The sequence below is a fragment of the Asparagus officinalis genome, chromosome 6 (assembly GCF_001876935.1).
Source record: "Asparagus officinalis chromosome 6, Aspof.V1, whole genome shotgun sequence".
In the NCBI taxonomy this organism is placed as follows: domain Eukaryota; kingdom Viridiplantae; phylum Streptophyta; class Magnoliopsida; order Asparagales; family Asparagaceae; genus Asparagus; species Asparagus officinalis.
Window position 1 is genome coordinate 29660860 of NC_033799.1, and position 21595 is coordinate 29682454.

At 34.4% G+C, this 21595-nt stretch overlaps 2 protein-coding genes across 3 annotated transcripts; one reads left to right on the plus strand and one right to left on the minus strand.

Annotated features, from left to right (window-relative positions):
• Positions 907 to 5637, plus strand: LOC109845127 (binding partner of ACD11 1-like). The gene is made up of 5 exons (XM_020414338.1): positions 907 to 1085; positions 1976 to 2079; positions 2161 to 2236; positions 2420 to 2500; positions 4875 to 5637. The coding sequence occupies exons 1-5, from the start codon at positions 1080 to 1082 to the stop codon at positions 5442 to 5444; spliced, it is 837 nt and encodes a 278-aa protein (XP_020269927.1). The 5' UTR covers positions 907 to 1079; the 3' UTR covers positions 5445 to 5637.
• On the minus strand, positions 6609 to 17936 carry LOC109844628 (elongator complex protein 2). 2 transcript variants are annotated; one of them, XM_020413739.1, is made up of 11 exons: positions 17705 to 17936; positions 15832 to 15972; positions 15658 to 15745; positions 15317 to 15402; positions 13534 to 13687; positions 12694 to 12854; positions 11938 to 12606; positions 10527 to 10848; positions 8615 to 8826; positions 7686 to 7866; positions 6609 to 7171 (listed from the first exon to the last, which is right to left on the minus strand). In XM_020413739.1, exons 2-11 carry the CDS (start codon positions 15952 to 15954, stop codon positions 6699 to 6701), a joined length of 2469 nt encoding a protein of 822 aa, XP_020269328.1. In that variant the 5' UTR covers positions 15955 to 15972; positions 17705 to 17936; the 3' UTR covers positions 6609 to 6698. The 2 variants fall into 2 exon arrangements, with proteins under 2 accessions (XP_020269328.1, XP_020269329.1); XM_020413740.1 differs by lacking the exons at positions 15658 to 15745; positions 15832 to 15972; positions 17705 to 17936 and adding an exon at positions 15099 to 15170.

Below are 21595 nucleotides of genomic sequence, written 5' to 3' on the forward strand. Positions count from 1 at the left end.
CTGCCTACGACATCATCATCGATGTCGTCCAATGACATAGGATGAAGAGGCCGAAAAAATTAACACGGGATGGAGAGACAGATGAGGAGAGTTAGCCGGCGAGTGGCTTGAAGTGGAGAGGCGATCCGGAAGGGCAATGAGGAAACTAAGGAATAAATATGGATCTGATGGAAGTTGAAGCATGCGAGGCTAAAGAGAACTTATTAAATAGATTCAATCCCCCTCTCGTTGTTCTTTTCTAGAATCAGCACGTGATGAGAACGTGATGCTGTTGTTTTTTTATTAGTAGGGAGCACCACGTCATCAACGTATGTGGTGAGGACTCCCCACCTGATACTTTTCTATGTTCCTCAAGATTGTCGTTCCTGAGAATTAGTTCCTTAAGTAGACCGTCGATGAAAGCAGATAGTTTGCTGTAAAACTCATTGGTTGTTTTAATAGGATTTTAGACATAACTAATTGAAAAGCTAAACTAAATTAAAAAAAGGATCATTTTAAAAGTGGTGGCATGAATCACGCATTCCAATTTGTGTTAGAAATCCTCAAAGTTTCAAAAAAACAACCAAACAGCCCCTATCCATAAATAAATGAGTAGTGTTACAGGGACCCAAAATAGGGGATCCCTGAGGGGACAGGTGAGGTGTCAGCCCCTGGGGGGCCGATTTACTGTTCATGAACAGTAAATCGGCCGCGGGACCCCAAAATAGAGGACAGGTGATGTGTCAGTCCCTGGGGGCTTGATCCACTGTTCATGAACAGTGCATCAAGCCCCAGGGGCTGACACATCACATGTCCCCTCAGGGGTCCCGTATTTTGGGGTCACTGAGGAGTTTTCCTAAATAAAGTTCTCACTTCAAAACCGCACTTCCCGCTGAAAACACTTCATCCCACGTGGCATTCGTTGACAAAGATAACGACACTTCCCCTAAAAATAACCCAATCCTTGATTTTCTCAACTCGTATATTATTATTTACTATAAAAAAGTCACCCCCTTTAACACTAACCCTAATCCAAGAATTCCCCGCGCTCGATCGATCGGCCTCTCGATTCCTCCCAGATCCGCACAGGATTCATCCAGATGTCGGTGAGTTTGAGCTCAATCTAGAGATCTTTTGCATTTTAGATGTCTAGATCTGGGGTTTGGCATCACAATTTCTAGGTTTATTTGATCTCATGTTTGTTTTTAGAATTAGATCTGTGTTTGATTTGGTGATTGGAGATTGTTGATGTCGTAGTTAGATCCCGTGATCTTACGGCAATGCGCATTGGAATTTATGCTCTTTATTTTGGGGGGTTTTCGCTGTACTCTCTGTTTAATTGTGAGCTGGAAGTGATCAATCGTTTTTTAAATCGACAAAATTGGGAATGTGCTTGGAATGTGATTGGATAATATTGAAATAAGGTTCAATTTCTAGGTTTGGTTGTCAAAATGTCTTTTTTTAAGAATAATGGTGAGTATAAACCCCCACATTTCATCAATTAGAGTCCAATAGAACATTTGAAGCCACGAAGACAATGTCTCAGAGTCTAACGAAAAGTACATAAATGAAAACAATGGTTATGGTTGTTCCTAGCTACGAATACCCAGCCTAAAAACAAAATATCCCAAAATTGATAGCCAAGGCAACTTCTGTCTGAATGGATAAAATCAAAAAATTCTAGGCTGATGAGCCATAAATAAGCATCACTCTTCCTCCATATCAGTGTTTTCTCTGTTCCTGCAATCATCATTGTCAGCAGTAGCATATGAATCGGGAGTAAATTTTTGTTGCTGAAAGACACTTGGACCACTGTGTATAGTCATGTTAGTCTCTGCTAATTATAGATGTATACTACACGAGCTTCAGTTGATAATTTATAGTCTTATATCTCTTCTCTGTCTTTCTCCAATACTGACAAAATTCTTGGTTCTCACTTCTCAATCTCTAATTGTTGATACAAGGCTATCCCAATAAATTATATTTACTGTTGCAGGTAAAAACAGTAAAAGTTAGCAATGTTTCCCTGTCTGCATCTAAGCAGGATATTAGGGAATTCTTCTCATTTTCAGGCGAGATAGTTTACGTGGAAATGCAAAGGTTAGTTTTTTAATCATATTCTTCAGTGTTACTGATCAATTGGAAACAATTCTTACGAATCTTACATTTCACTTCCTGTAGTGAATCTGAAAATTCTCAGGTTGCGTATGTCACCTTTAAGGATTTACAGGGAGCTGAGACAGCAGCACTACTCACGGTAAGCTTAAGTTTTCTTACTTGTAAACAAAAATGATACTGAGCCAAAAGATAAAAGCATAAAGCTAGTTTTTCTAACGTAGAAAAAGCCTTGCTTTATGCTTTTATCTTTTGGTTCAGAATCATTTTGTTTACATGTCATGGAAGTTTTTCGGTTCCTCATATTAGATGGATGTATACAAAGGGGGCAACTATAGTTGATCTGCCTGTGGTTGTGATGATAGAAGAGAATTACCAGCTTCCACCAGGAGCTTGCAGTACTGAGGTAAAGATCATTATCATGATATAAAATACTTGAATGAATATATGTCAATATCATTGGTTAATACCAATTGCTGACGGATCCCAGCAGCAATATGTTAGCCACTTCTTAAATGAAACCTGGTTTTTATTTAAAATGTGAAGACTAACGAACACAAATTTGTTCACATTGGACCTCCCATTATTTGTGGTGATTCATTTATTATTCTTTTTAAGTGAAGCTCACCTAACCCCACGCATGACCTCTACTCACCTCGAGACACCAGACTGCCGTTTCAGCCCAAGCTGATGAAAGCTAAAGGAGAAGAAACAAGGAATTATGATTAATAAGGGCTCAACCTTTTCAAACGAATAATTCAAACCATTGAAATTCTATGAATAGTTAACTTCAATTCTTAAGAGCCGCATCTATAAGTTTCGTTGGTCAAATAAATGAAAAAGTTATCTAAATCTAATCATAACAATCCAATGAAGTAACAGAATATAACTAGCTAAATCACATTTAAATTAATTTCAAGTCATTAACAAAAAAAGCTAATCAAAGTTGCGTAACAAATTAAACGAATCTCAATCCTAAAAGATCCAATTAAAACCAGCGAATAGCTAAACTAAATAAGTTAGTCGAAACAAATTGTGAATTGTGATCCAATAAAATCTACATCAATTGGATTCCCTTAGATCATGTTCAAGTCTCTTTTTATTGTATTTCCTTCTCGCTTTATATCTCCTAATGGATTTGATCGAGACTAATCAATATTCCTAGAATAATAAAAAGAGGTTAGAAATTGATTCAAGCAATAATTTGAAAGGCCACATTGTGCTCAAAAAGCTGACAGAAAAGTAGAGTAAGTGGCAAACAGGTCTAAATTATTTGAAATGACAAGTTCAAATATTTCTCACTTCAAGCATGTGTTGGCTATATGGACACAACGTACAAGTTTGTATCCAAAAATGAGATTATTTAACTTTAATTAAATTCTAAAGAAAATATCTATCATCTTTGTTAAATCATCTTGGTATATAGCAATAACGTCATAACATATGCTGAAAAATCTTGCTTTTTCTCACAGGAATTTGTCAATTGAAGTTATGTTTGAATGCTTAGAAAAGTTGCTTTTGTATAGTAAATTAAAATTATTCTGTTTGGTGGAATCTGAAACCCTATCATGCTTAAACTACGTTTATCAAACATCGCGCTGAGCTTTACGATCTATTCAGTAAATCAGATGCATAATCAAGATTCTTCCTTTTTCCCTTAAGGAGGAGTTTGGTGACTGAAAAATAAAGGGAAGGTGGACGGACCTTAAATTGGAAAGTGACTTCAGTTTCTATGTTTTTCCAGTTTGGTAATTGGAAAAATGTGGAAAGTAATTGGACTGGATGCTGTCACATTAGCTTTTAACCGAATTCACTATCTACAAAGTTTTGAGAAAAGTGGATGAAGAATAGGGAGAAATTAATGTTTTGTTTTCTATTCTTACATTTCACTTTCGACTGCTCATTTCTCTGTCCGCTTTTCAAGTCAACAAAGCAGGACACAGAAAGTAAACATCATCCTTTACCACATCAATTTTCCATCTTTCACTTTTCATCGTTCAAACAATATTTGCAAATAGAAATTAACGAGGAAACAATTCTGCAATAAAGTACTTATGTTAATCTTTTCAGTTTCCATTTATTTCTTAGTACTTATGTTAATCTTTTCAGTTTCCATTTATTTCTTAGTACTTATGTTAATCTTTTCAGTTTCCATTTATTTCTTAGTACTTATGTTAATCTTTTCAGTTTCCATTTATTTCTTAGTACTTATGTTAATCTTTTCAGTTTCCATTTATTTCTTAGTACTTATGTTAATCTTTTCAGTTTCCATTTATTTTAATCTTTTCAGTTTCCATTTATTTCTTAGTACTTATGTTAATCTTTTCAGTTTCCATTTATTTCTTAGTACTTATGTTAATCTTTTCAGTTTCCATTTATTTCTTAGTACTTATGTTAATCTTTTCAGTTTCCATTTATTTCTTAGTACTTATGTTAATCTTTTCAGTTTCCATTTATTTCTTAGTACTTATGTTAATCTTTTCAGTTTCCATTTATTTCTTAGTACTTATGTTAATCTTTTCAGTTTCCATTTATTTCTTAGTACTTATGTTAATCTTTTCAGTTTCCATTTATTTCTTAGTACTTATGTTAATCTTTTCAGTTTCCATTTATTTCACCGCGAGCAGCACTTTGCTATAACCTAGTATGATGCTTACATCAAACTGAGCTTTATGCTCTGCTCAACCTATCAAATTCTACAAGTGTACTTTTTCCCCCTCCTTTTAAGAAACTCCATGGTGTGTATAATTGTACTCTGATGCTTACTATTTTTGTACCAGCCCTCCGCTTCTGACTCTGCTGTCAAGAAAGCCGAGGACATGATGAGCAGCATGCTTGCCAAGGGCTTCGTCCTCGGAAAGGACGCTCTTATGCGTGCCAAATCCTTCGACGAACATCACAACCTCACATCCAACGCCGCTGCCACCGTGGCCAACCTGGACCGCCGCATAGGACTAAGCGAGAAAATCACCATAGGCACAACCGTCGTAAATGAAAAAATCAAAGAGGTTGACGAAAAATTCCAAGTATCACAAATCACTCGATCAGCTTTTGCTGCTGCTGAGCAAAAGGCGAGCAGTGCGAGCTCTGCGATTATGACCAATCCCTATGTTTCGTCTGGGGCTTCTTGGGTTTCTTCGGCATTTACAAGATTTGCAAAGGCCGCGGGGGATGTAGGGTCCATGACGAAGGAGAAGGTGGAGAAGGCTGAGGAGGAGAAGAAGGAGATAATTTCGAAGCAGAGGACGGGGATGGTGAATGAGTATGCTCAGCTTCATCTTGATGATGATGGGGAGCCAGCTACCGTTCCAGTAGTGGCAGTAGATGAGAAAAATGTTGGTCGATGTTGAAATTGAGGCGTTCTATTCTCTATTCTTTGTTTTTTGATTGCTTCTTATTTCATTTGTACTTAATATCTTAGATTGTTCGCTGTGATTGATATTTGGAGAACTGAGCTACTATGTGAATGCTTGTAATCTTAATGGAAAAGATATCGTATTTGGATTTTTGTACTTTATGGTGAAAATTCGAGTTATTTTATGAATGATTGAATTTTTAAAGGTAACAGAAATTGCCTTTTCTTTTTAAGGAACATAAGTTGCTTGTTTAGACCTTTGTTTATTAGATTAGACGCTTGATGTCTGTTTATGAGGCCAGTTCAAAACTTTTGAAAAACGTATTTTATTTGGATGTCACCTTTAAGATCCATGAGACTACAACTTTATTCCAAAAGTTGTAGCCTCTTATATGAAAAACAATTTAACCTTTGGGATGTTTTAAAAGGTGTACTTTATTACTAGCTAACTATTGAATGTTTTTAACGTTTTATATACTTTTTCTACCTCATAAAAAAGAAAGTTTATTGGATGACTAATGCTAACCATGCTTAAAATTCCGTACGACCCATACTATAACACAATTGTGTAAAATACAAAATGGTGGGATCCTACTTATTTAAATTGCGATACAGCTTAGTATAGTTAGCAATAACCTGGACATTAATTCGAACGTGGAGTTAATATTAGAGTATTTCTTATAGTTCCCCACTATCATCACTCTAATATACTTGATATTTAACAATCTCTAATATACTTGATATTTAACAATTAATTATTATAGCAAAGTAATAAAAAAATCTTAACTTAAAAAATGAGTGTGAATTCATAATTATAACGAAAAAGCTACTTAAGGTAATTTCACGTTAACAATTAAAAATGGTTTCTATGGGATGATCCTATTTTAAAGGTGGTTTTTAAGGAGGAAAAGTGTTTCTTATATATATCCACAAACTAAGCTGTACCTTTTTTAAATCCTGCTTTTAATATCAGACTATATTACCTTACGAAATGGATTTTTTTGTCAAAAATAAAATTAATAAAAAACAAATTTCTTTTAGATAATGACAATGGCTACCAAGTAAAACATTTCCACAATACAAAAAAAAACAAAAAAAAATTATCTTCTTCCACAAACTAACAAAGAACAATATTACAGATACTCACAAAACCAATAAATAAAACTAAATTACAAGACATGCATCACAAAAATTTTCCATAAATTTCATTCCAAGTTCAATCACATAAAATGAAATTGTTTCAATAAAATCAATACGGCACTTTGAACACCCTAACACAATGATCAGCCCCACAAGATGCAAGCTCTAAGCTCCTTGATTCATCAGAATCATCATGATTCCTCCAAGCCAATCGATTCACAGTCGAAACATGGCACAATAAAGGATCAAACTTCACAGCAATCACAGCATCAAACCCTTCATTAGCAATTCCACCTGAGAGTCGCCAAAGCTCTACAAGTCCACTGTCCATGCCAACAGCCAGAATTCCAGTGTTGAGAGATCGGTCAAGCCCAGCCCAGGATAGTGCAGTGATACTATCTTTAAAAGTAGGCAAGGTAGCAAGCTGCTTGATGGTAGAAGTTCCTTCAACAGTCCACAATTTGACAGTTTTGTCCCGGGAACCAGTAGCAAATTGATGAGCAAAGGGGTTCCATGAGCATGCCCATATTATTCTCTTGTGTGCCTCATGCTTTGCAATCAACTGATAGCTTACTTCATCTCCTGATGTTATACGGAGAACAATTAAGGTCAGTATGGACAGAGATCATACATCACATTATCATGTAAATGATACGTTAAATAAAATAAAATTAGAGTCCATGTTCAATTGCTATAGCCACTTTGTTATATCTTTAAAGTTAAATTCTTGATAACCGCTAATAAATAAAGGTGAGTTTCATAAACCTACGATGAATTATGGTATCTTTCACATAAAACTACAAATCATTTTTTTCACTAAACTAAAATAACCAAGCATGTTAGCAATTGGAGTAGGTTGTAATGTGCTTCACGACAAACACACACACAATCTCATATGTGCCTACATTGCACATGTGCAGACATTTAATTGTTCATAAATCGAAATTTCTATCAACATGCTTGAAAACATTCATTTCAAAAGGTTTCAACACGGTGATAGTCAAGTAATTCAAAAATTATTAAATTATGTGGTGCTGCAAGAACAGCGGCCGCCATTGAAGCTATTAAAGTATGGAATTAGTACTGTGAAGGTTACCAGATTTTAGTATTGAAAACAGTGAGAATTGACGAATCTCTTTGAGACAGCCAAGCAGGAATGAATCATCACGGGAAAATTCTAATTGTGTCACTGTCAAACTATGGCATTGCAAACAACCAACTGCTTTCCATGATCCAACTTGCCATAGCCAAATTTCTGCAACTGAGGTTGATTGTGCCTGTTAAATAGAATTCATGAAAGTCAAATAAAGAGTTTTAGACAATTCACAACTGCAATCATATTGTTCTCATCATTGAATGGATCACTCACAAACGATAAACCTGACGATATCACGCATGTAATTTATGGAGTCATCTAAGAAAGTAGAGGACCTAAAGCGAAACAACAGACAAGCCTTTATTGATACTGTTTAACTCGGCTACATGAAATTTTCTTCTCCATTAAAAACCATTCACACTGCCTCCTTTGTTAAATTAGCCACCAACATATCTTTTTTCACTACCTCATGCTTCGCTCTTTGTTTTTTCCTATATCCTTCTGTGTTATTATCCAAAACGACGTTCTAGAAAATTTACCCTTCAACATTATAATTACCCAATGATTAGGAAGCACTACAAAAGAACTTATCCTTTAACCATTTTTATTTTATTTATTAATGAACGCAAGGTTTGTATGTCAAATTAAAACAGGAAGAAAGCACATTAACAGAATAAACAATGCTATATATATGCGCATCCCTCATTAACAATAGAACTGCCACAGGTTAACTCATCCACAAGCATGAAATCACACAGAGAGCAAACAGCAGATCCGTAGCACTTCTTAATCCTTTACATTTAATACTAAAAACTTGATAGGTATACGGACAAATCATCAAGATAACTAATCGATTATGCACATGCATGGTACAAAGGGAACAAGAACTTAATACTACACAAAAGTGAACAAATGAAAACAAATTCTACCTTGCATGAAGAGGCTACAAGCTTGCCTGCATGGTCACAACAGACAGAAAATAGCTCATTCCCGTGACCATAAAGCTTGTGTGATTCAGGCCACAGTGTGTGCCATGCCAACTGTTCCTCAACAGGAGGCTGTGTCAAAACTGTGGGCACTGCATCTGGAATTGTTTCCATAGAGTCCAGGGCATTATCATCGGGCCTGGTTGCAGCTTCAGCTGCACGTGTACGAAAAGAATTCATTACAAAATTATCCAAAGAGAAATTTTAGGACCATAGGACAGAGTGTAACCATAGTTTTTATCAGTGCAGATGTTCATAAACAGACTAGCACGATGACAATATTTAGATCTGAAAGGGTGATAGACGGCTTGAGCTGAGCCCTACAACAGCTCAAGCTAAAGATAGCTGTCATCCTGCCAAAGGCCACAAACAACGTTCACATTTAACATCCTAAACTTGTTGTTTTCACTTATACTGGAACTATATAAATCAGTGGCAGGCTAAAAGTACTACGTTTTTGAAGAAAGTATGAGTCAATCTTTGGCTGGGCTCCTTCAATTCTAGTATTCGTAGGTGAAGTCCCTTAAAAACAATTGCCCAGGCCCGTAAGGTCACAAGATTAAGCAGTCCGTTGACAAGTCTATCCACTCTGCACATAAAAATATACAGGCTGGCAGAAATGTCGAAACACCGGATGTTCCAAGGTGAAGAGCAAGAAAACCAAGTTGTCACTGAAATACATATTACAAACACCTAAATAAACTCTTATAGACTAAAGTACCCCAAAAAAAAGAACAGCAGGATGAAGAACTACCCAACATATGTATTCAGCAGATAGAATATTATAGACAAACCTGCAAACAAAAAGTGAATGCTTTGAAGAGTTATCTCCAGACCATACCGCTTATTTTCTGAGGAATTGATACCCAACGCTCATGGACAAATTGCACCCAAAAAGAAATCATACGGAGCTTTTCTACAATAAATATCTTCAATTTTTTAGCCTTATACATAACTTGAAGTTTCTCCTTTTCAGGATGCTATCCCCAGTGAAATTTTGAAGTAAACATATGTTAATTTTATATATTCCTTGCATATATAAGTACATTTAATACTATAGACTTAAAAAACTCCGTAAGAAATAAATGAATGGAATGATGCTAGAAAATTGCAAAGCATCGATATTTTCATTTAGTTTTTCCTAAAAATATATGCAGAATATACGTGCAAATGAGGATAGATTATGAACAGGCCTGTCAAACAAGAGAACTGGCAGGGTTCAGGACATCAAAAACTTGTGCTTTTCATGAGCTTCAAAAACCCAGTGTAATTTTGACCTGGTCATGTTGGCTGTCTCCTAGTCAAGCCCAATAATCAAACCTAGTAACCCTACCATTTATTATCGTGTTATTTCCATGCTGCTACTCCACTGACCTGGCTTTCATTTCCTATATGGATGAACAAAATGAGTATTCACAAGATAAGCATGTGAATAGACAACTCAAGACCAGCAGAGTAAGCAGACTAAGGGCGATGCTTCAGGTGATCAGGCTTAAGAAACACTAAAGCAACCAGAACACCAGTACTATATTAAGCAAAACTGGTTGTGTGACCTTGAGATTTACTACATTTGGACAGACAAGGAAAGATATGTAGAAGAACCCACTATCTATCAACAGCAACAACAGCAGACCTTACAACTACTCCAGAGAAGTAACTTTGACTAAATGAATGTACAACCATCATAACAAATATTGCTATTTCAATCTTCACTATTAAGAGGAGTTTCAACATATTAATTCACAGCAATCTATTTAGTTCAGCAAAAAGCCTCATTGCACTCAACGGGAGCAGTCTTAATTTAGTTGTTTACTGCAAAGGGGAGGGAGAGAAAGGGAGGGAGAGAGAAAACTACCATGGACATATATGGGTTTCTGAGAAAGACCGAGCGCAGACATATTTGCACCCAGGATCAGGACATCTTCTTGAATATCCTCGCTGTAGCCTAATTTCTGGACAACAGCATGCTTGAGTGTCTTCAAGAATGATGAAGGAGCTTCGAATACTCTAGCAACTTTTTCATCAGCTCCACTAACAAACCTGTGGTTTCCACTCCCATATATCACGGTAACACAATTAATATCATGCCCATGAACTTGTGGACGAGCAATTTCATGCCAAGAAGTTTCATCCTCAGGGCATGCTTCATTTTTCCATGGTGCAAAAATACGAGAAGTCTGCAAATGATGATAATCACAGAGCTTTGATTTAGACAAATTGACCTTTTAGACATTAAGGACCAACCTGGCCGTAGCATGACCATCCAAAGAACAAATGCAGAACATTAGCTAACAAGGTAATAAAACATTTGACCAATTCATCACAGCATAAGATATATTAATTATGATTACTGTGTGCACTCTGGCTTACCAAAACAAAGTTCAAAATTTGATTTGAATAGCTGCAATATACCTAGCTATATGCAACAAAAGATAACTCGATTGATAGAAATATTTTTCAAGAAAAACTGACCCTTGTTATGTTATATTGTCTCAAAGGTATTATCAAATTGTTAATGAATCACCTGATAAAGCAGTCTTATCCTAAACCGAGGCAGGTAGAAGGTTTAACAAAGATGCAGTTCAGATACAGAAAATTTCACATGCGCATAACATGTCTGTACTAAATAATTCTACTAGATTGTAAACTGACAGTTTAGGACAAATTGAAAGGAAAAAAAATGTCAAGTCACAAAGAGTAGAATATATGGTGGTCCTACATGTTAAAAGGAAAACATTACTTTGACACGCAAACATGTATGCCTACAACAACAAAGCAATCATCCCAGATGTTTAATGGCCACTATATGAACCTGTTTTTACTTCTTACATTTAACTATTAAGGGCCATTTTCTTGATCAGATTAACAACAGCTATCATATTCTTTTAAAGTGCCAACATTCACATATAGGCCTACATTTAGTGCTTGTTGCTCCATTCAATACGATCATCTAACCTCTCTTGAGGATGTGCTAATTGATCTTCATTACACATGTCCAAACCCATCTCAATTGGTTATAGTCTGTGTCATTAAATAGGAACAGTCTAAAACATTTTACGGATGCACTTACTCTTGTCCCTATCTCTCACCAGATTCAGTCATGCATCTCAACATTCTCATTCTTCTGAATCCTTTCCACGAGACTAACATAAGATTGGCTTTACAGCTTTCCAAAATCACTTGGAAAATCTAACAATGAGGCAACCTTTATCGTGAACACTGAAGAAGTAAATCGTAGATGCACATAACATGAATGAAATACTAACCTGATCATGACTAACAGATAATAAATATTCACCAGATTTGGACCAAGCAATATCAGATACAGAAGCAAAATGACCACATGGGACTTTCTGTGGCTGCCAATTTTCATAATCCACTCCAGTATTTCTCCACAGATGAAAAGACCCTCCATATCCATGAGCAAGAATCGACTTGCCATCTGGGGCCCAATGACCACCATAAAAACCCAATGCAGTATGACTTAGTTCACCAACTGTCACCATGTTAACCCAGATTCCAGTAGTTCTCTCCGGTCTCCAGATCATCATAGTCTTGTCCATCGATGCAGATAAGATGCTCATAGGCTGCTGATACTCATCATCTAATGAATGAGGAGGAGGTTGCCATTCCACAGAATATACCCAGTCTTCGTGTCCAACAAGAAGAGATTCTAGAGACACCTGGTAAGAGCTAGAGCCAGCCCGAAGTACTGGGCCTTCAATATAAGATGCCAGGATATCTTCTTTCATGTATGAGACATCTGAGTTGTCAGTAGAAACATGCAAGGACATCTTCCATATGCGGATGCTTTTGTCCTGAGATGAGCTTACAAGGAAAAGTCTTTTCTCTCCATTATCTACACAAATGGGTAAAGAGAAGTCCAAACTTCGAATCCAATCAGTATGCCCTTTTAGCTCACAAGCATGAAAAAACTGCAAAAACAATATAATTTGTGCCATCAAGGAAATTATGATTAGATAATCAAATCTGAGTGTGGAATCACAGTGCAGTTTACAAACCTTCCCAGTTGAATCGCCACAGTACAGATGCACCTTATGATCTAAGCCTCCGGTTGCCAGAACTAAATGCCCAGCATCTCCAGGTAATCTTGCTAACGATAATGCAACCATAGGTTTTGAACCCACATGCAAGGACTCCAAGCATGAAATTCTACATTTACCTATAACAAACAAAATACAAATTTGATATTCAAAAGATGTATATCCATAAAAGATATATGCCTTACGAGTTAGAAGAATAAATAGAATTGACAGAATGTATATACAAAAGAACTGATAAATGTCGATAACTTATAAATGAGTGAACCATTAGTCACCTTGAGGCAAGTGTTTAGTCAAACATTAACTAAATTTAGGACCTTTCATATGTGAACAAAAACTTAAATATAGATGTAGGGGTTATATTTACATAGATTCAAAATAAATATAGATATATGGTCATGTCCTTGTACCAAGATATTGGACAATTTCCATATCCAATACCTCGTGCCCACATTGAAGTATCAGCACTTAACTTTTAACTGAAAATAAAGGAAATCTCGTCTACCTCTAGAAGCAAAAAATTACAATAAAATTTTTATGTTTCAAAAAAACTTGCGCACACAACTCCACGGTAAAATGAAGTTAAATTACACTATTTCTATGATACTTAAGAAAAGATGGCAAAAATTAAAAGTATTTGATATTGTGCCAATTGCAATTCCAATTTCTGAATGCCGCTAGGAAGTTTACAATTCACAAGTTATAACATTATTCATGTTTAGCTCCGACATGCTTCATGTCACAGAAAACATAATTATAGTCAGATCAAAAAAATAATAATCGCATGGATTAACTTACCATCATTACTAGATGGGAAGACAAGTTCCCATACATGAACAACGCCATCCGATGAAGTGGAAGCAAACATTGCAACAGATTGTGAAACCATAAAGCCCGTAAGACATGTAACACCTTTTTTATGTGTCGCCAGCACTTGCATTTCATGGCTAAACTGCAAAATTTAGACAAGCTGCTTGAATATAAGGAAATGATGAGGAGCTCAAAATCTTAAACCTCACATTAATGAAATTTGATAATGATAAAGAAAAAGTTCAAGCATTAAGATTGAGCATCGTCAACAGAGAATGGAGTGAACAGGAGAACTAACTCTTTGTTGACAACGCGTCAATCTCAATCAAGTTTATTTTCTTTGGTTTTCTCAGAGGGAGCTAGTAAAAAGTGAAAGGAAAAAAAAATTAAGCGAGGACAATTAGCCAGCAACCTATAACAAACTGAAGTGATTTTCCATTCAGTAGACTTGCGACAATCTTCATCACCTAGCCATTTTATAGCCAAAAAATCTAAGAAGTTCACTAACTAACAGGTCCAAATGTTGTTACCAACCAGCCAACCTCATATTCTATTCCTCATTCGGATCAGGTTTTGGTTCTAAAAAGATATTCCCCTTGCTCATATATAAATCAGTTGCAATTACCAACAAAAGAAAACTTTCTTAAGATCGCACCCATGGAAAATCTTGAAAGGAAGTCCTCTGAATAGAAAATAAAACCACCACCAAAAAAGTGAGAAAAGGAAAATAAGACATAAAAATTACAACCTAACAACAATTCTGGATATCCATACCATGGGCCTATAACCTGAATCGCTAGTGCTCTAATTCATTTTAGGAATTGCTAGAGCTAATAGAACCAGTCACAGAACATAGGTCGATCTACAAAACTTCGCCTCTTCGATGAACCATTAGCACAATCATGTGAATAACTGAAGCTTCAGCAGAAAGAGACCATAAATCGATCTATCCATTCATCTTGTCTAAGGAACTGTGGCATATCAGTTGGCCGCATACATAGAACACATGCTTCCAATTATAACCATTATTAGTTTGAATGGTTATGCAGCCCATTTTCCTAAAATAAGCTAGTTTCTTAAAGATGCTATCCACATATGTAATTCTATAGCATCTATTGTAGGATTTCAAAAAGAAAAACCTATGGAAATGTTATATTGTTCAAAAATACCATGGGGCACAACATTCTTATTCGTATTTGTGTCCATAGAGATAGAGCCTTGCCTCATAACCAGTTCTATCAGGGACAATCTTCGTAATTGTGAAGCACACTCCATCGAAGTAATGAGTGTGAAGCACACTCCATAGAAGTAAAGATCTTAGTGTATCAGCGTAAGACATGCCCTCATAAAGTGAAATCTCTCAACACTTGCCATCTTCAATTTTCTCTACTATATTAACATATTTATTTCCATAATAATCTTACCATAGCACTATCTTGCATTGTTTTATCAGTATTGGATTAAGCATATCCAAAGACATGCCCGAAATAAATAAATAATAACTACAGTTCACCACTTGGAGAATCATTTGGAGGAAAAGAAAGCTATCTAACCAGTCAGTTGGAAGCCCATGCAATCAAGTACCAATCCTCCAAATTCCCCTACAAGTACACATCTACTGTGTCCTAGATAAAGAAAGGAAACAAAAGCAAAATTACATTAAACTCCAAGGTAGCTAAATCATAAAACTGGATCATGTTCCACTATGGCATCTTCCGTAACCTAAAATTACAAACGACAATTGGCTAATTTTGTTAATAAGAGATGATACCTTTTCCTCTTTGATATTCAATGCCCACACCATGATGACACCATCAGCGCTCCCTGAGAGTAGATAATGCTTGTCTTGCTGTTGAGCTGTCACATACATGTAGAAGAGGATAATAACATTAGTTATAACGACTAAAGGAAAATTAAACAAGAAGGGTGAAAATTATTTAAAAAATACTGAAATTTTTTGTAGGGGCAATATCACTAGTGACAAGGCAAATTTTGGAGGAAAGAAATCCCCATAACAGTATACATGTGCATTAAACACTAAAGAATCAGTAACATATTCTTTTTCCAACTTCTTGACAAAATTGAAACAAATTAGCAGCTCTAAAGGACAACCTCTGAATGCATATTTGCAAGTTGGAAGCCACTGAGTACAGTTAACAATGGCTTTGTGGCCTGGAAGAGTGGTTAGAATTTGAGCTCTCTGCACAAAATCAAACAAAAAAAAATGTTTACTAAGAAAAGATTAAAACAAGAAAAATTACACAACATTCTTTGCAAAAGGAAAACCTGAGGGCAGAAGATGGCAACTGCATTCTGAGCACCAAAGGAAACCAACCCAGATGGGCCCCATGAGACGTTGTTGACAATCCGATTGCATCCTGATCCAATGAACTCTCTCTTAACCTCCATTAGTGGCACTATCAGAAGCTGAAAGAAAGTAGGTAAACAATTAACAGAGGCTATTAAACCCTACAGGATTTACTGACTTTGTTCGCACATAGTTTAGGGCCAGGCACAAGAAAAAGGAGCTATACCTTCAAAATAACTCACTATAAGCTTTCTTTTTACGTTTTCTAGTAGAACAGATTCTTTGAGCATGCGAAATACACGTGAAAGCTTTTATTTATATTTATATCTGATGAGGAAAGCAGAAGAATGCATGAGTTTTCTTATCTTTTTTCCATTTTAGGGTGAAGGTGGAGAAGGTGCATATGTCTTTATTAAGCAAGATATGAAATTAATCTTTTTGTGCTCCACTAAGTCTAAAAAGTTGTTTTTCCCCATTTTTTTTGGGGTGGGGTTGGGGGTTGAGTTTTCCTATTATTTGAATAAGACTAAATTGGTGTTGTAAGTTTCTCAATAGCACCTCCATTTCTCCAAACCTCTTCCTCTCTATCAAATCAAAAGGAGGAAAAGGGAAGGAACGATAATAATAAAATAAAAACATGCACCGCCGATTTTTTCGTGTGCCTAAGATGAATTCTCCTCCCAACTCTTTTACAAGATACCTATTCTCAATGACACTTCATGCACATGCTATAACAAAAGTAAAGGTTTCTGTCATATTTAGACCCCCAAATCTTCTTTAATTGTATATCAGACTGTCAAATCTTCATACTTCCAAATTAGACCCGCCAAATAAGTTGCTTTAAAAAAAAATACCCCTGACGGATTTTGTCCTACCATAGTATGGTTAACTCATAACCATCTTGGTTAAATTACATTAACACCCTTATTAGTTAGGTTTTTCCCCAGCTCTATCTCTCTTGCTCATCCCAATTGCTCTCATGTCCCTCATCTTTCCCAATCTATCTCTCCTTTTTTTCATTTTCCCAAGGTCCAATTTCTCTCTTTTCTTCCAAAGAAAAATTTACACTGATGGTAACAATAAAAATTTGAGTAACTACAGTCAAAAGCTAAATCTGACCCAGGGGTGTTTCTTGAATCGCTTAGGAGATTTGGGAGTCTAATTTAGAAATATGAAGACCTGAAGGTGTACAATATATAAATAAAGCACACTTTGGGGTTCTAGTATGACAAACAGAGGGAAAAGATGATAGCAAAGAAAACGGAGCTATCTTAAACATTTTATCTATCTTCTAAATGTCTATATCGCAAGGTAAAATGTATGCCATTGTATGCATGTTGCAACTCAAATATTAATAATATTTAGAGGAAAAAACTGAATTTTAATAGAAAATTTGGCATAATTTAAGAGGATAGCTAACTGCAGTATTTCATTTTTTATCAATGAGAGAGGAATGAAGCATAGAACCAAGATATCACGAATCACGACTAAGCAAACAAAGAGTTACTATGAAAATGACAGAGAGCAGGGTTATAAACAAAAAATTTCCTCTAACAGAATTCCTTAAGGGCCTGCTTGGATTCGTAGGGGGTGAAGGGAAGTTAAGGGAAAGTTCCAATCTTTAAAAAAAAGAAGAGGCTTGTTTGACTTGAATACAACCAATATTTCATTCTATTTTAACTCTGATACCCTGAAGTTTTATTTTTGACAACATAATGCCCCAAAGTTTTTAAATTGACGTTATTTCGCCACTAAAACTATGTTCCTAACTTTCCCCAAATTAAAAAAAAAAATTGAACTTTGGTAAGAAAATAACACAAGAGGGGCAAAAAAGCAAATCGAGATGCGCACCTTTCCTTGTCTATGCTCTTCCTAATAACTGAACCTTCAATCGCTACTATCGAGGAGCAAGTTGCTGAGTATTTGAGGAGGCTAAGGACGACGTTGCCGGCGAAGGGAGCGGTGAGTTTGGCGCCGGTGGAGGCGAAGTTTGAGAACCGCCGGCGAGGGAGAAAGGAGGAGCAGGGTTTTGCGAGCAGGGGATCGGGGGATCGAGACAAAAAGGGTTTTGGGGATGGAAATGGGCCCGTAATGGATGTTAACAGCCTAGACGCCTTTCGGCCCGGATTTGGAACTAAATATATGGGCCGAGTCTCGGGTGAAAATTAACCAGAGCAACAAATTCCCTCCTAAAAATAGCAAGAAAAGTGACAATATTTGAAAATCTAAATGAAAGATATTAATTATCATACTCCCTTTAAAAGCACGAGTTAGGAAAAATCTTTTTTAGACAAATATACCCCTATAAAGTTTGAACTACCCTATCTATAATCAATTTCTAATTTTTAAATTTAATTTAATTGGCAGACTTTATCTTATCATAACACTTTAAAATTATTTAAATAATCTAATAGATTAAAAATAACAGTGCATTTTAATTGGCAGACTTTATCTTATCATAACATTTAATTGGCAGACTTTATCTTATCATAACATTTTAAAATTATTTAAATAAAGCAGACTTTATTTACTTTATTTAAATAATCTAATGCACTGTTGCTTCATAACAGAAAATATTCATAACTCATGTTTGAGAAAATATTCTATAATAGTTACGTGCATTGCATGAACTATCTTAAATTAATTAAATTATCCGTACATATTATTATAATAACAATTTAGATTAACAGATTATCAGAACTATTATCAGAACTATTATTGATTAAATATTCTAATTATGATCAAATCCTAATAAAATTCTAATTATAACTATTATCCTATCACATATAATACATCATGCCTATATATAAACTAAGAAATTACACAATTTTCATAGTAACTCTCCATCTCCTTCAACATGTATGGTTTTTTTATTTTCATGATTATTCTTTAAATATATTGTGTATTTAATTTAATGGTGATATTTGTTTTATGCTGCAATTAATTTTTATGGAAATTGATATTTTTTTCAAAATTATTCAATTTTCACTAGGATCACTATACTTTTATATACTTGCATACACAATATTATTTATTTAAATTTGTATATATCAAACTTCATGTAACATATTTGTTTATCGGATTAAATCATCGATGTCCAATTTGTTTATCCTAGTCATTAAATATAATGATAAGTTTGAAAAAAATACAATAATATATTATTGATGTGTTAATAAAAATATAACTAAATGCTTAATATTAAGATGACTTGTATAAGCTCAGCACAGAGCACATACTTTTCACAAGACTAGAAGACATCTTAATTATTGATAAACTTAAAATAAAAAATAAATACTAAAGATTAATGGTGACTCTAGTATAATTTTATATGACAAAATCATTCACATAAGCGTATTAAAAATTTTGCATGAAAATCCCTTCTAAAGGATACTAATTTTACTCAAAAAATTAAGTTTTACTATAAAATATTTAAAAATATTATCATTTATTCATTCTTTATTCATATTTAATTAAACTGAGATCAATCTTTCTCCACCTTTATCTTTTTCATGGGTAATTTTATAGTAGTGTATTCATTGTCTACATTAATTGTGATATCATGTTAGTATATAATAAAGAGAAAAGGACAAGACAAGAGTCTAGAAATATATTAGGATATACTTGAATCAATTAAATTATATTATTACTCATAATTGATATGCATCAGAGACAGAATATGTTGACAATCTTAAACTATAAAACAGACTATTTGAGCCCTCTAACATAACTTTTTTAATGCAAGCAACCCTCAAGATTAATTTTAAAAATCTATTGGATCTCTTGGGCCAGAATAAACACTAACAACTTTGCAGTGGAAGATAGGGGAACGTAATACACTCTTAAGAATTATTAATCTTTACCTTAATTTGTTTATAATGACAAAATCTCATTATTAACTAACTACAAGGTCTAGTACATTATTATTTTTATTGGATGTTCAAGGTAGACATAGAACCCAGGTAAGTCCTCATCGCAATGAATGCTATACAATTTAAGTGCAAAGAAAAAAGAAGAGTTGATCAATGGTGTAGTTTGAGAGGGAAAAACTCCAACAACATAATTTGGGTATGTGGATATATTATAGATAGAGATGGAAAATTGTGGTTTTGAAAACAGTGGTGTCTGGGGGTAATTAATATGGTTTTTCTTTGTGTGGTTTTCTTCGTTCATTTTCGAGATATCTCTGGTCCTGTGGATATATATAACAATAGTATTGCTACTCTCTTGGTGATTTCCATATGAGTCCCTTTAAAAGCACGAGTTAGGAAAAATCTTTTTTAGACAAATATACCCCTATAAAGTTTGAACTACCCTATCTATAATCAATTTCTAATTTTTAAATTTAATTTAATTGGCAGACTTTATCTTATCATAACACTTTAAAATTATTTAAATAATCTAATAGTTATTTACTTTATTTAAATAATCTAATGCACTGTTGCTTCATAACAGAAAATATTCATAACTCATGTTTGAGAAAATATTCTATAATAGTTACGTGCATTGCATGAACTATCTTAAATTAATTAAATTATCCGTACATATTATTATAATAACAATTTAGATTAACAGATTATCAGAACTATTATCAGAACTATTATTGATTAAATATTCTAATTATGATCAAATCCTAATAAAATTCTAATTATAACTATTATCCTATCACATATAATACATCATGCCTATATATAAACTAAGAAATTACACAATTTTCATAGTAACTCTCCATCTCCTTCAACATGTATGGTTTTTTTATTTTCATGATTATTCTTTAAATATATTGTGTATTTAATTTAATGGTGATATTTGTTTTATGCTGCAATTAATTTTTATGGAAATTGATATTTTTTTTAAGCATGGGGAAGAAGATGCATATCATCTTCTGGTGTCGATATATTTCCCTTCTGGGTTTATCCATCAACTGTTAATCTTTTTGAATGTTTAGGGTGACTGTTCAATTTTTTTTTACCATTAATCAGAATAAGGTGGATCTTCTTATCAATATATAGAACACATAATAACAATTTATATTTTCTGCACTTAGCATAAGCGTAAAGTTATCCCATTTGATGAGGAGACATGATGTATTTAGTAGTAATCTTAGTAAGAAAGTAATCATCTTTGGTAAGGCTGATGCTGACTCGATTCTTTTGGTGATTTCCATATGAGTTCCTCTAAGAAATAATTAACCAGTTTTTTTAAAGGTTTTGACAGTTACACTTCTTGATCACGTTGGACATTGTCAAGTCAAAGGATTCTATTAAAATAAAACTATTGTGGAATTTTCCCACACATCAAATTAACTTTACATTAGTCCACCAAGAAGTGACTTGCTGGAGTACACGGTGATACCATTGTGTTAATGTACATGATAGCATTCAGATCATGCCTGCCCTTAAAATTCCATATACATATCCATGCACTATTGCTTCATTTTTGGTAGTGCGGTTGATATTTTGAAACACCAATAACAAAATTCAAATCCTAATAAAACTCTAATTATGACTATTATTCTATCACATGCAATACCTCATGCCTATATATAAACCAAAAAATTACATAATTTTCATAATAACTTCATCTCCTTCAACATGCATGTTTATTTTTTATTTTCATGATTATTCTTTATAAATATTGTGTATTTGATTTAATGGTGAAATTTCTTCAATTTTCATGCAGAACTTAGAGGATTCAAGATTTGATTGTTGCATGTTCTCTCATCTATCGAGGTAATAGAAAACA

Excerpts from the sequence above, each read along its gene's own strand:
- LOC109845127 (XM_020414338.1), top strand. Across the intron at positions 2,237-2,419 it reads AGACAGCAGCACTACTCACG|GGGGCAACTATAGTTGATCT; the intron begins GTAAGCTTAAGT and ends ATGTATACAAAG. Across the intron at positions 2,501-4,874 it reads CAGGAGCTTGCAGTACTGAG|CCCTCCGCTTCTGACTCTGC; the intron begins GTAAAGATCATT and ends TTTTTGTACCAG.
- LOC109844628 (XM_020413739.1), bottom strand. The coding sequence starts at position 15,954 with ATGGAGGTTAAGAGAGAGTTCATTGGATCAGGATGCAATCGGATTGTC. Across the intron at positions 15,746-15,831 it reads TTGCCATCTTCTGCCCTCAG|AGAGCTCAAATTCTAACCAC; the intron begins GTTTTCCTTTTG and ends GATTTTGTGCAG. Across the intron at positions 12,607-12,693 it reads GTGGCGATTCAACTGGGAAG|TTTTTTCATGCTTGTGAGCT; the intron begins GTTTGTAAACTG and ends TTGTTTTTGCAG.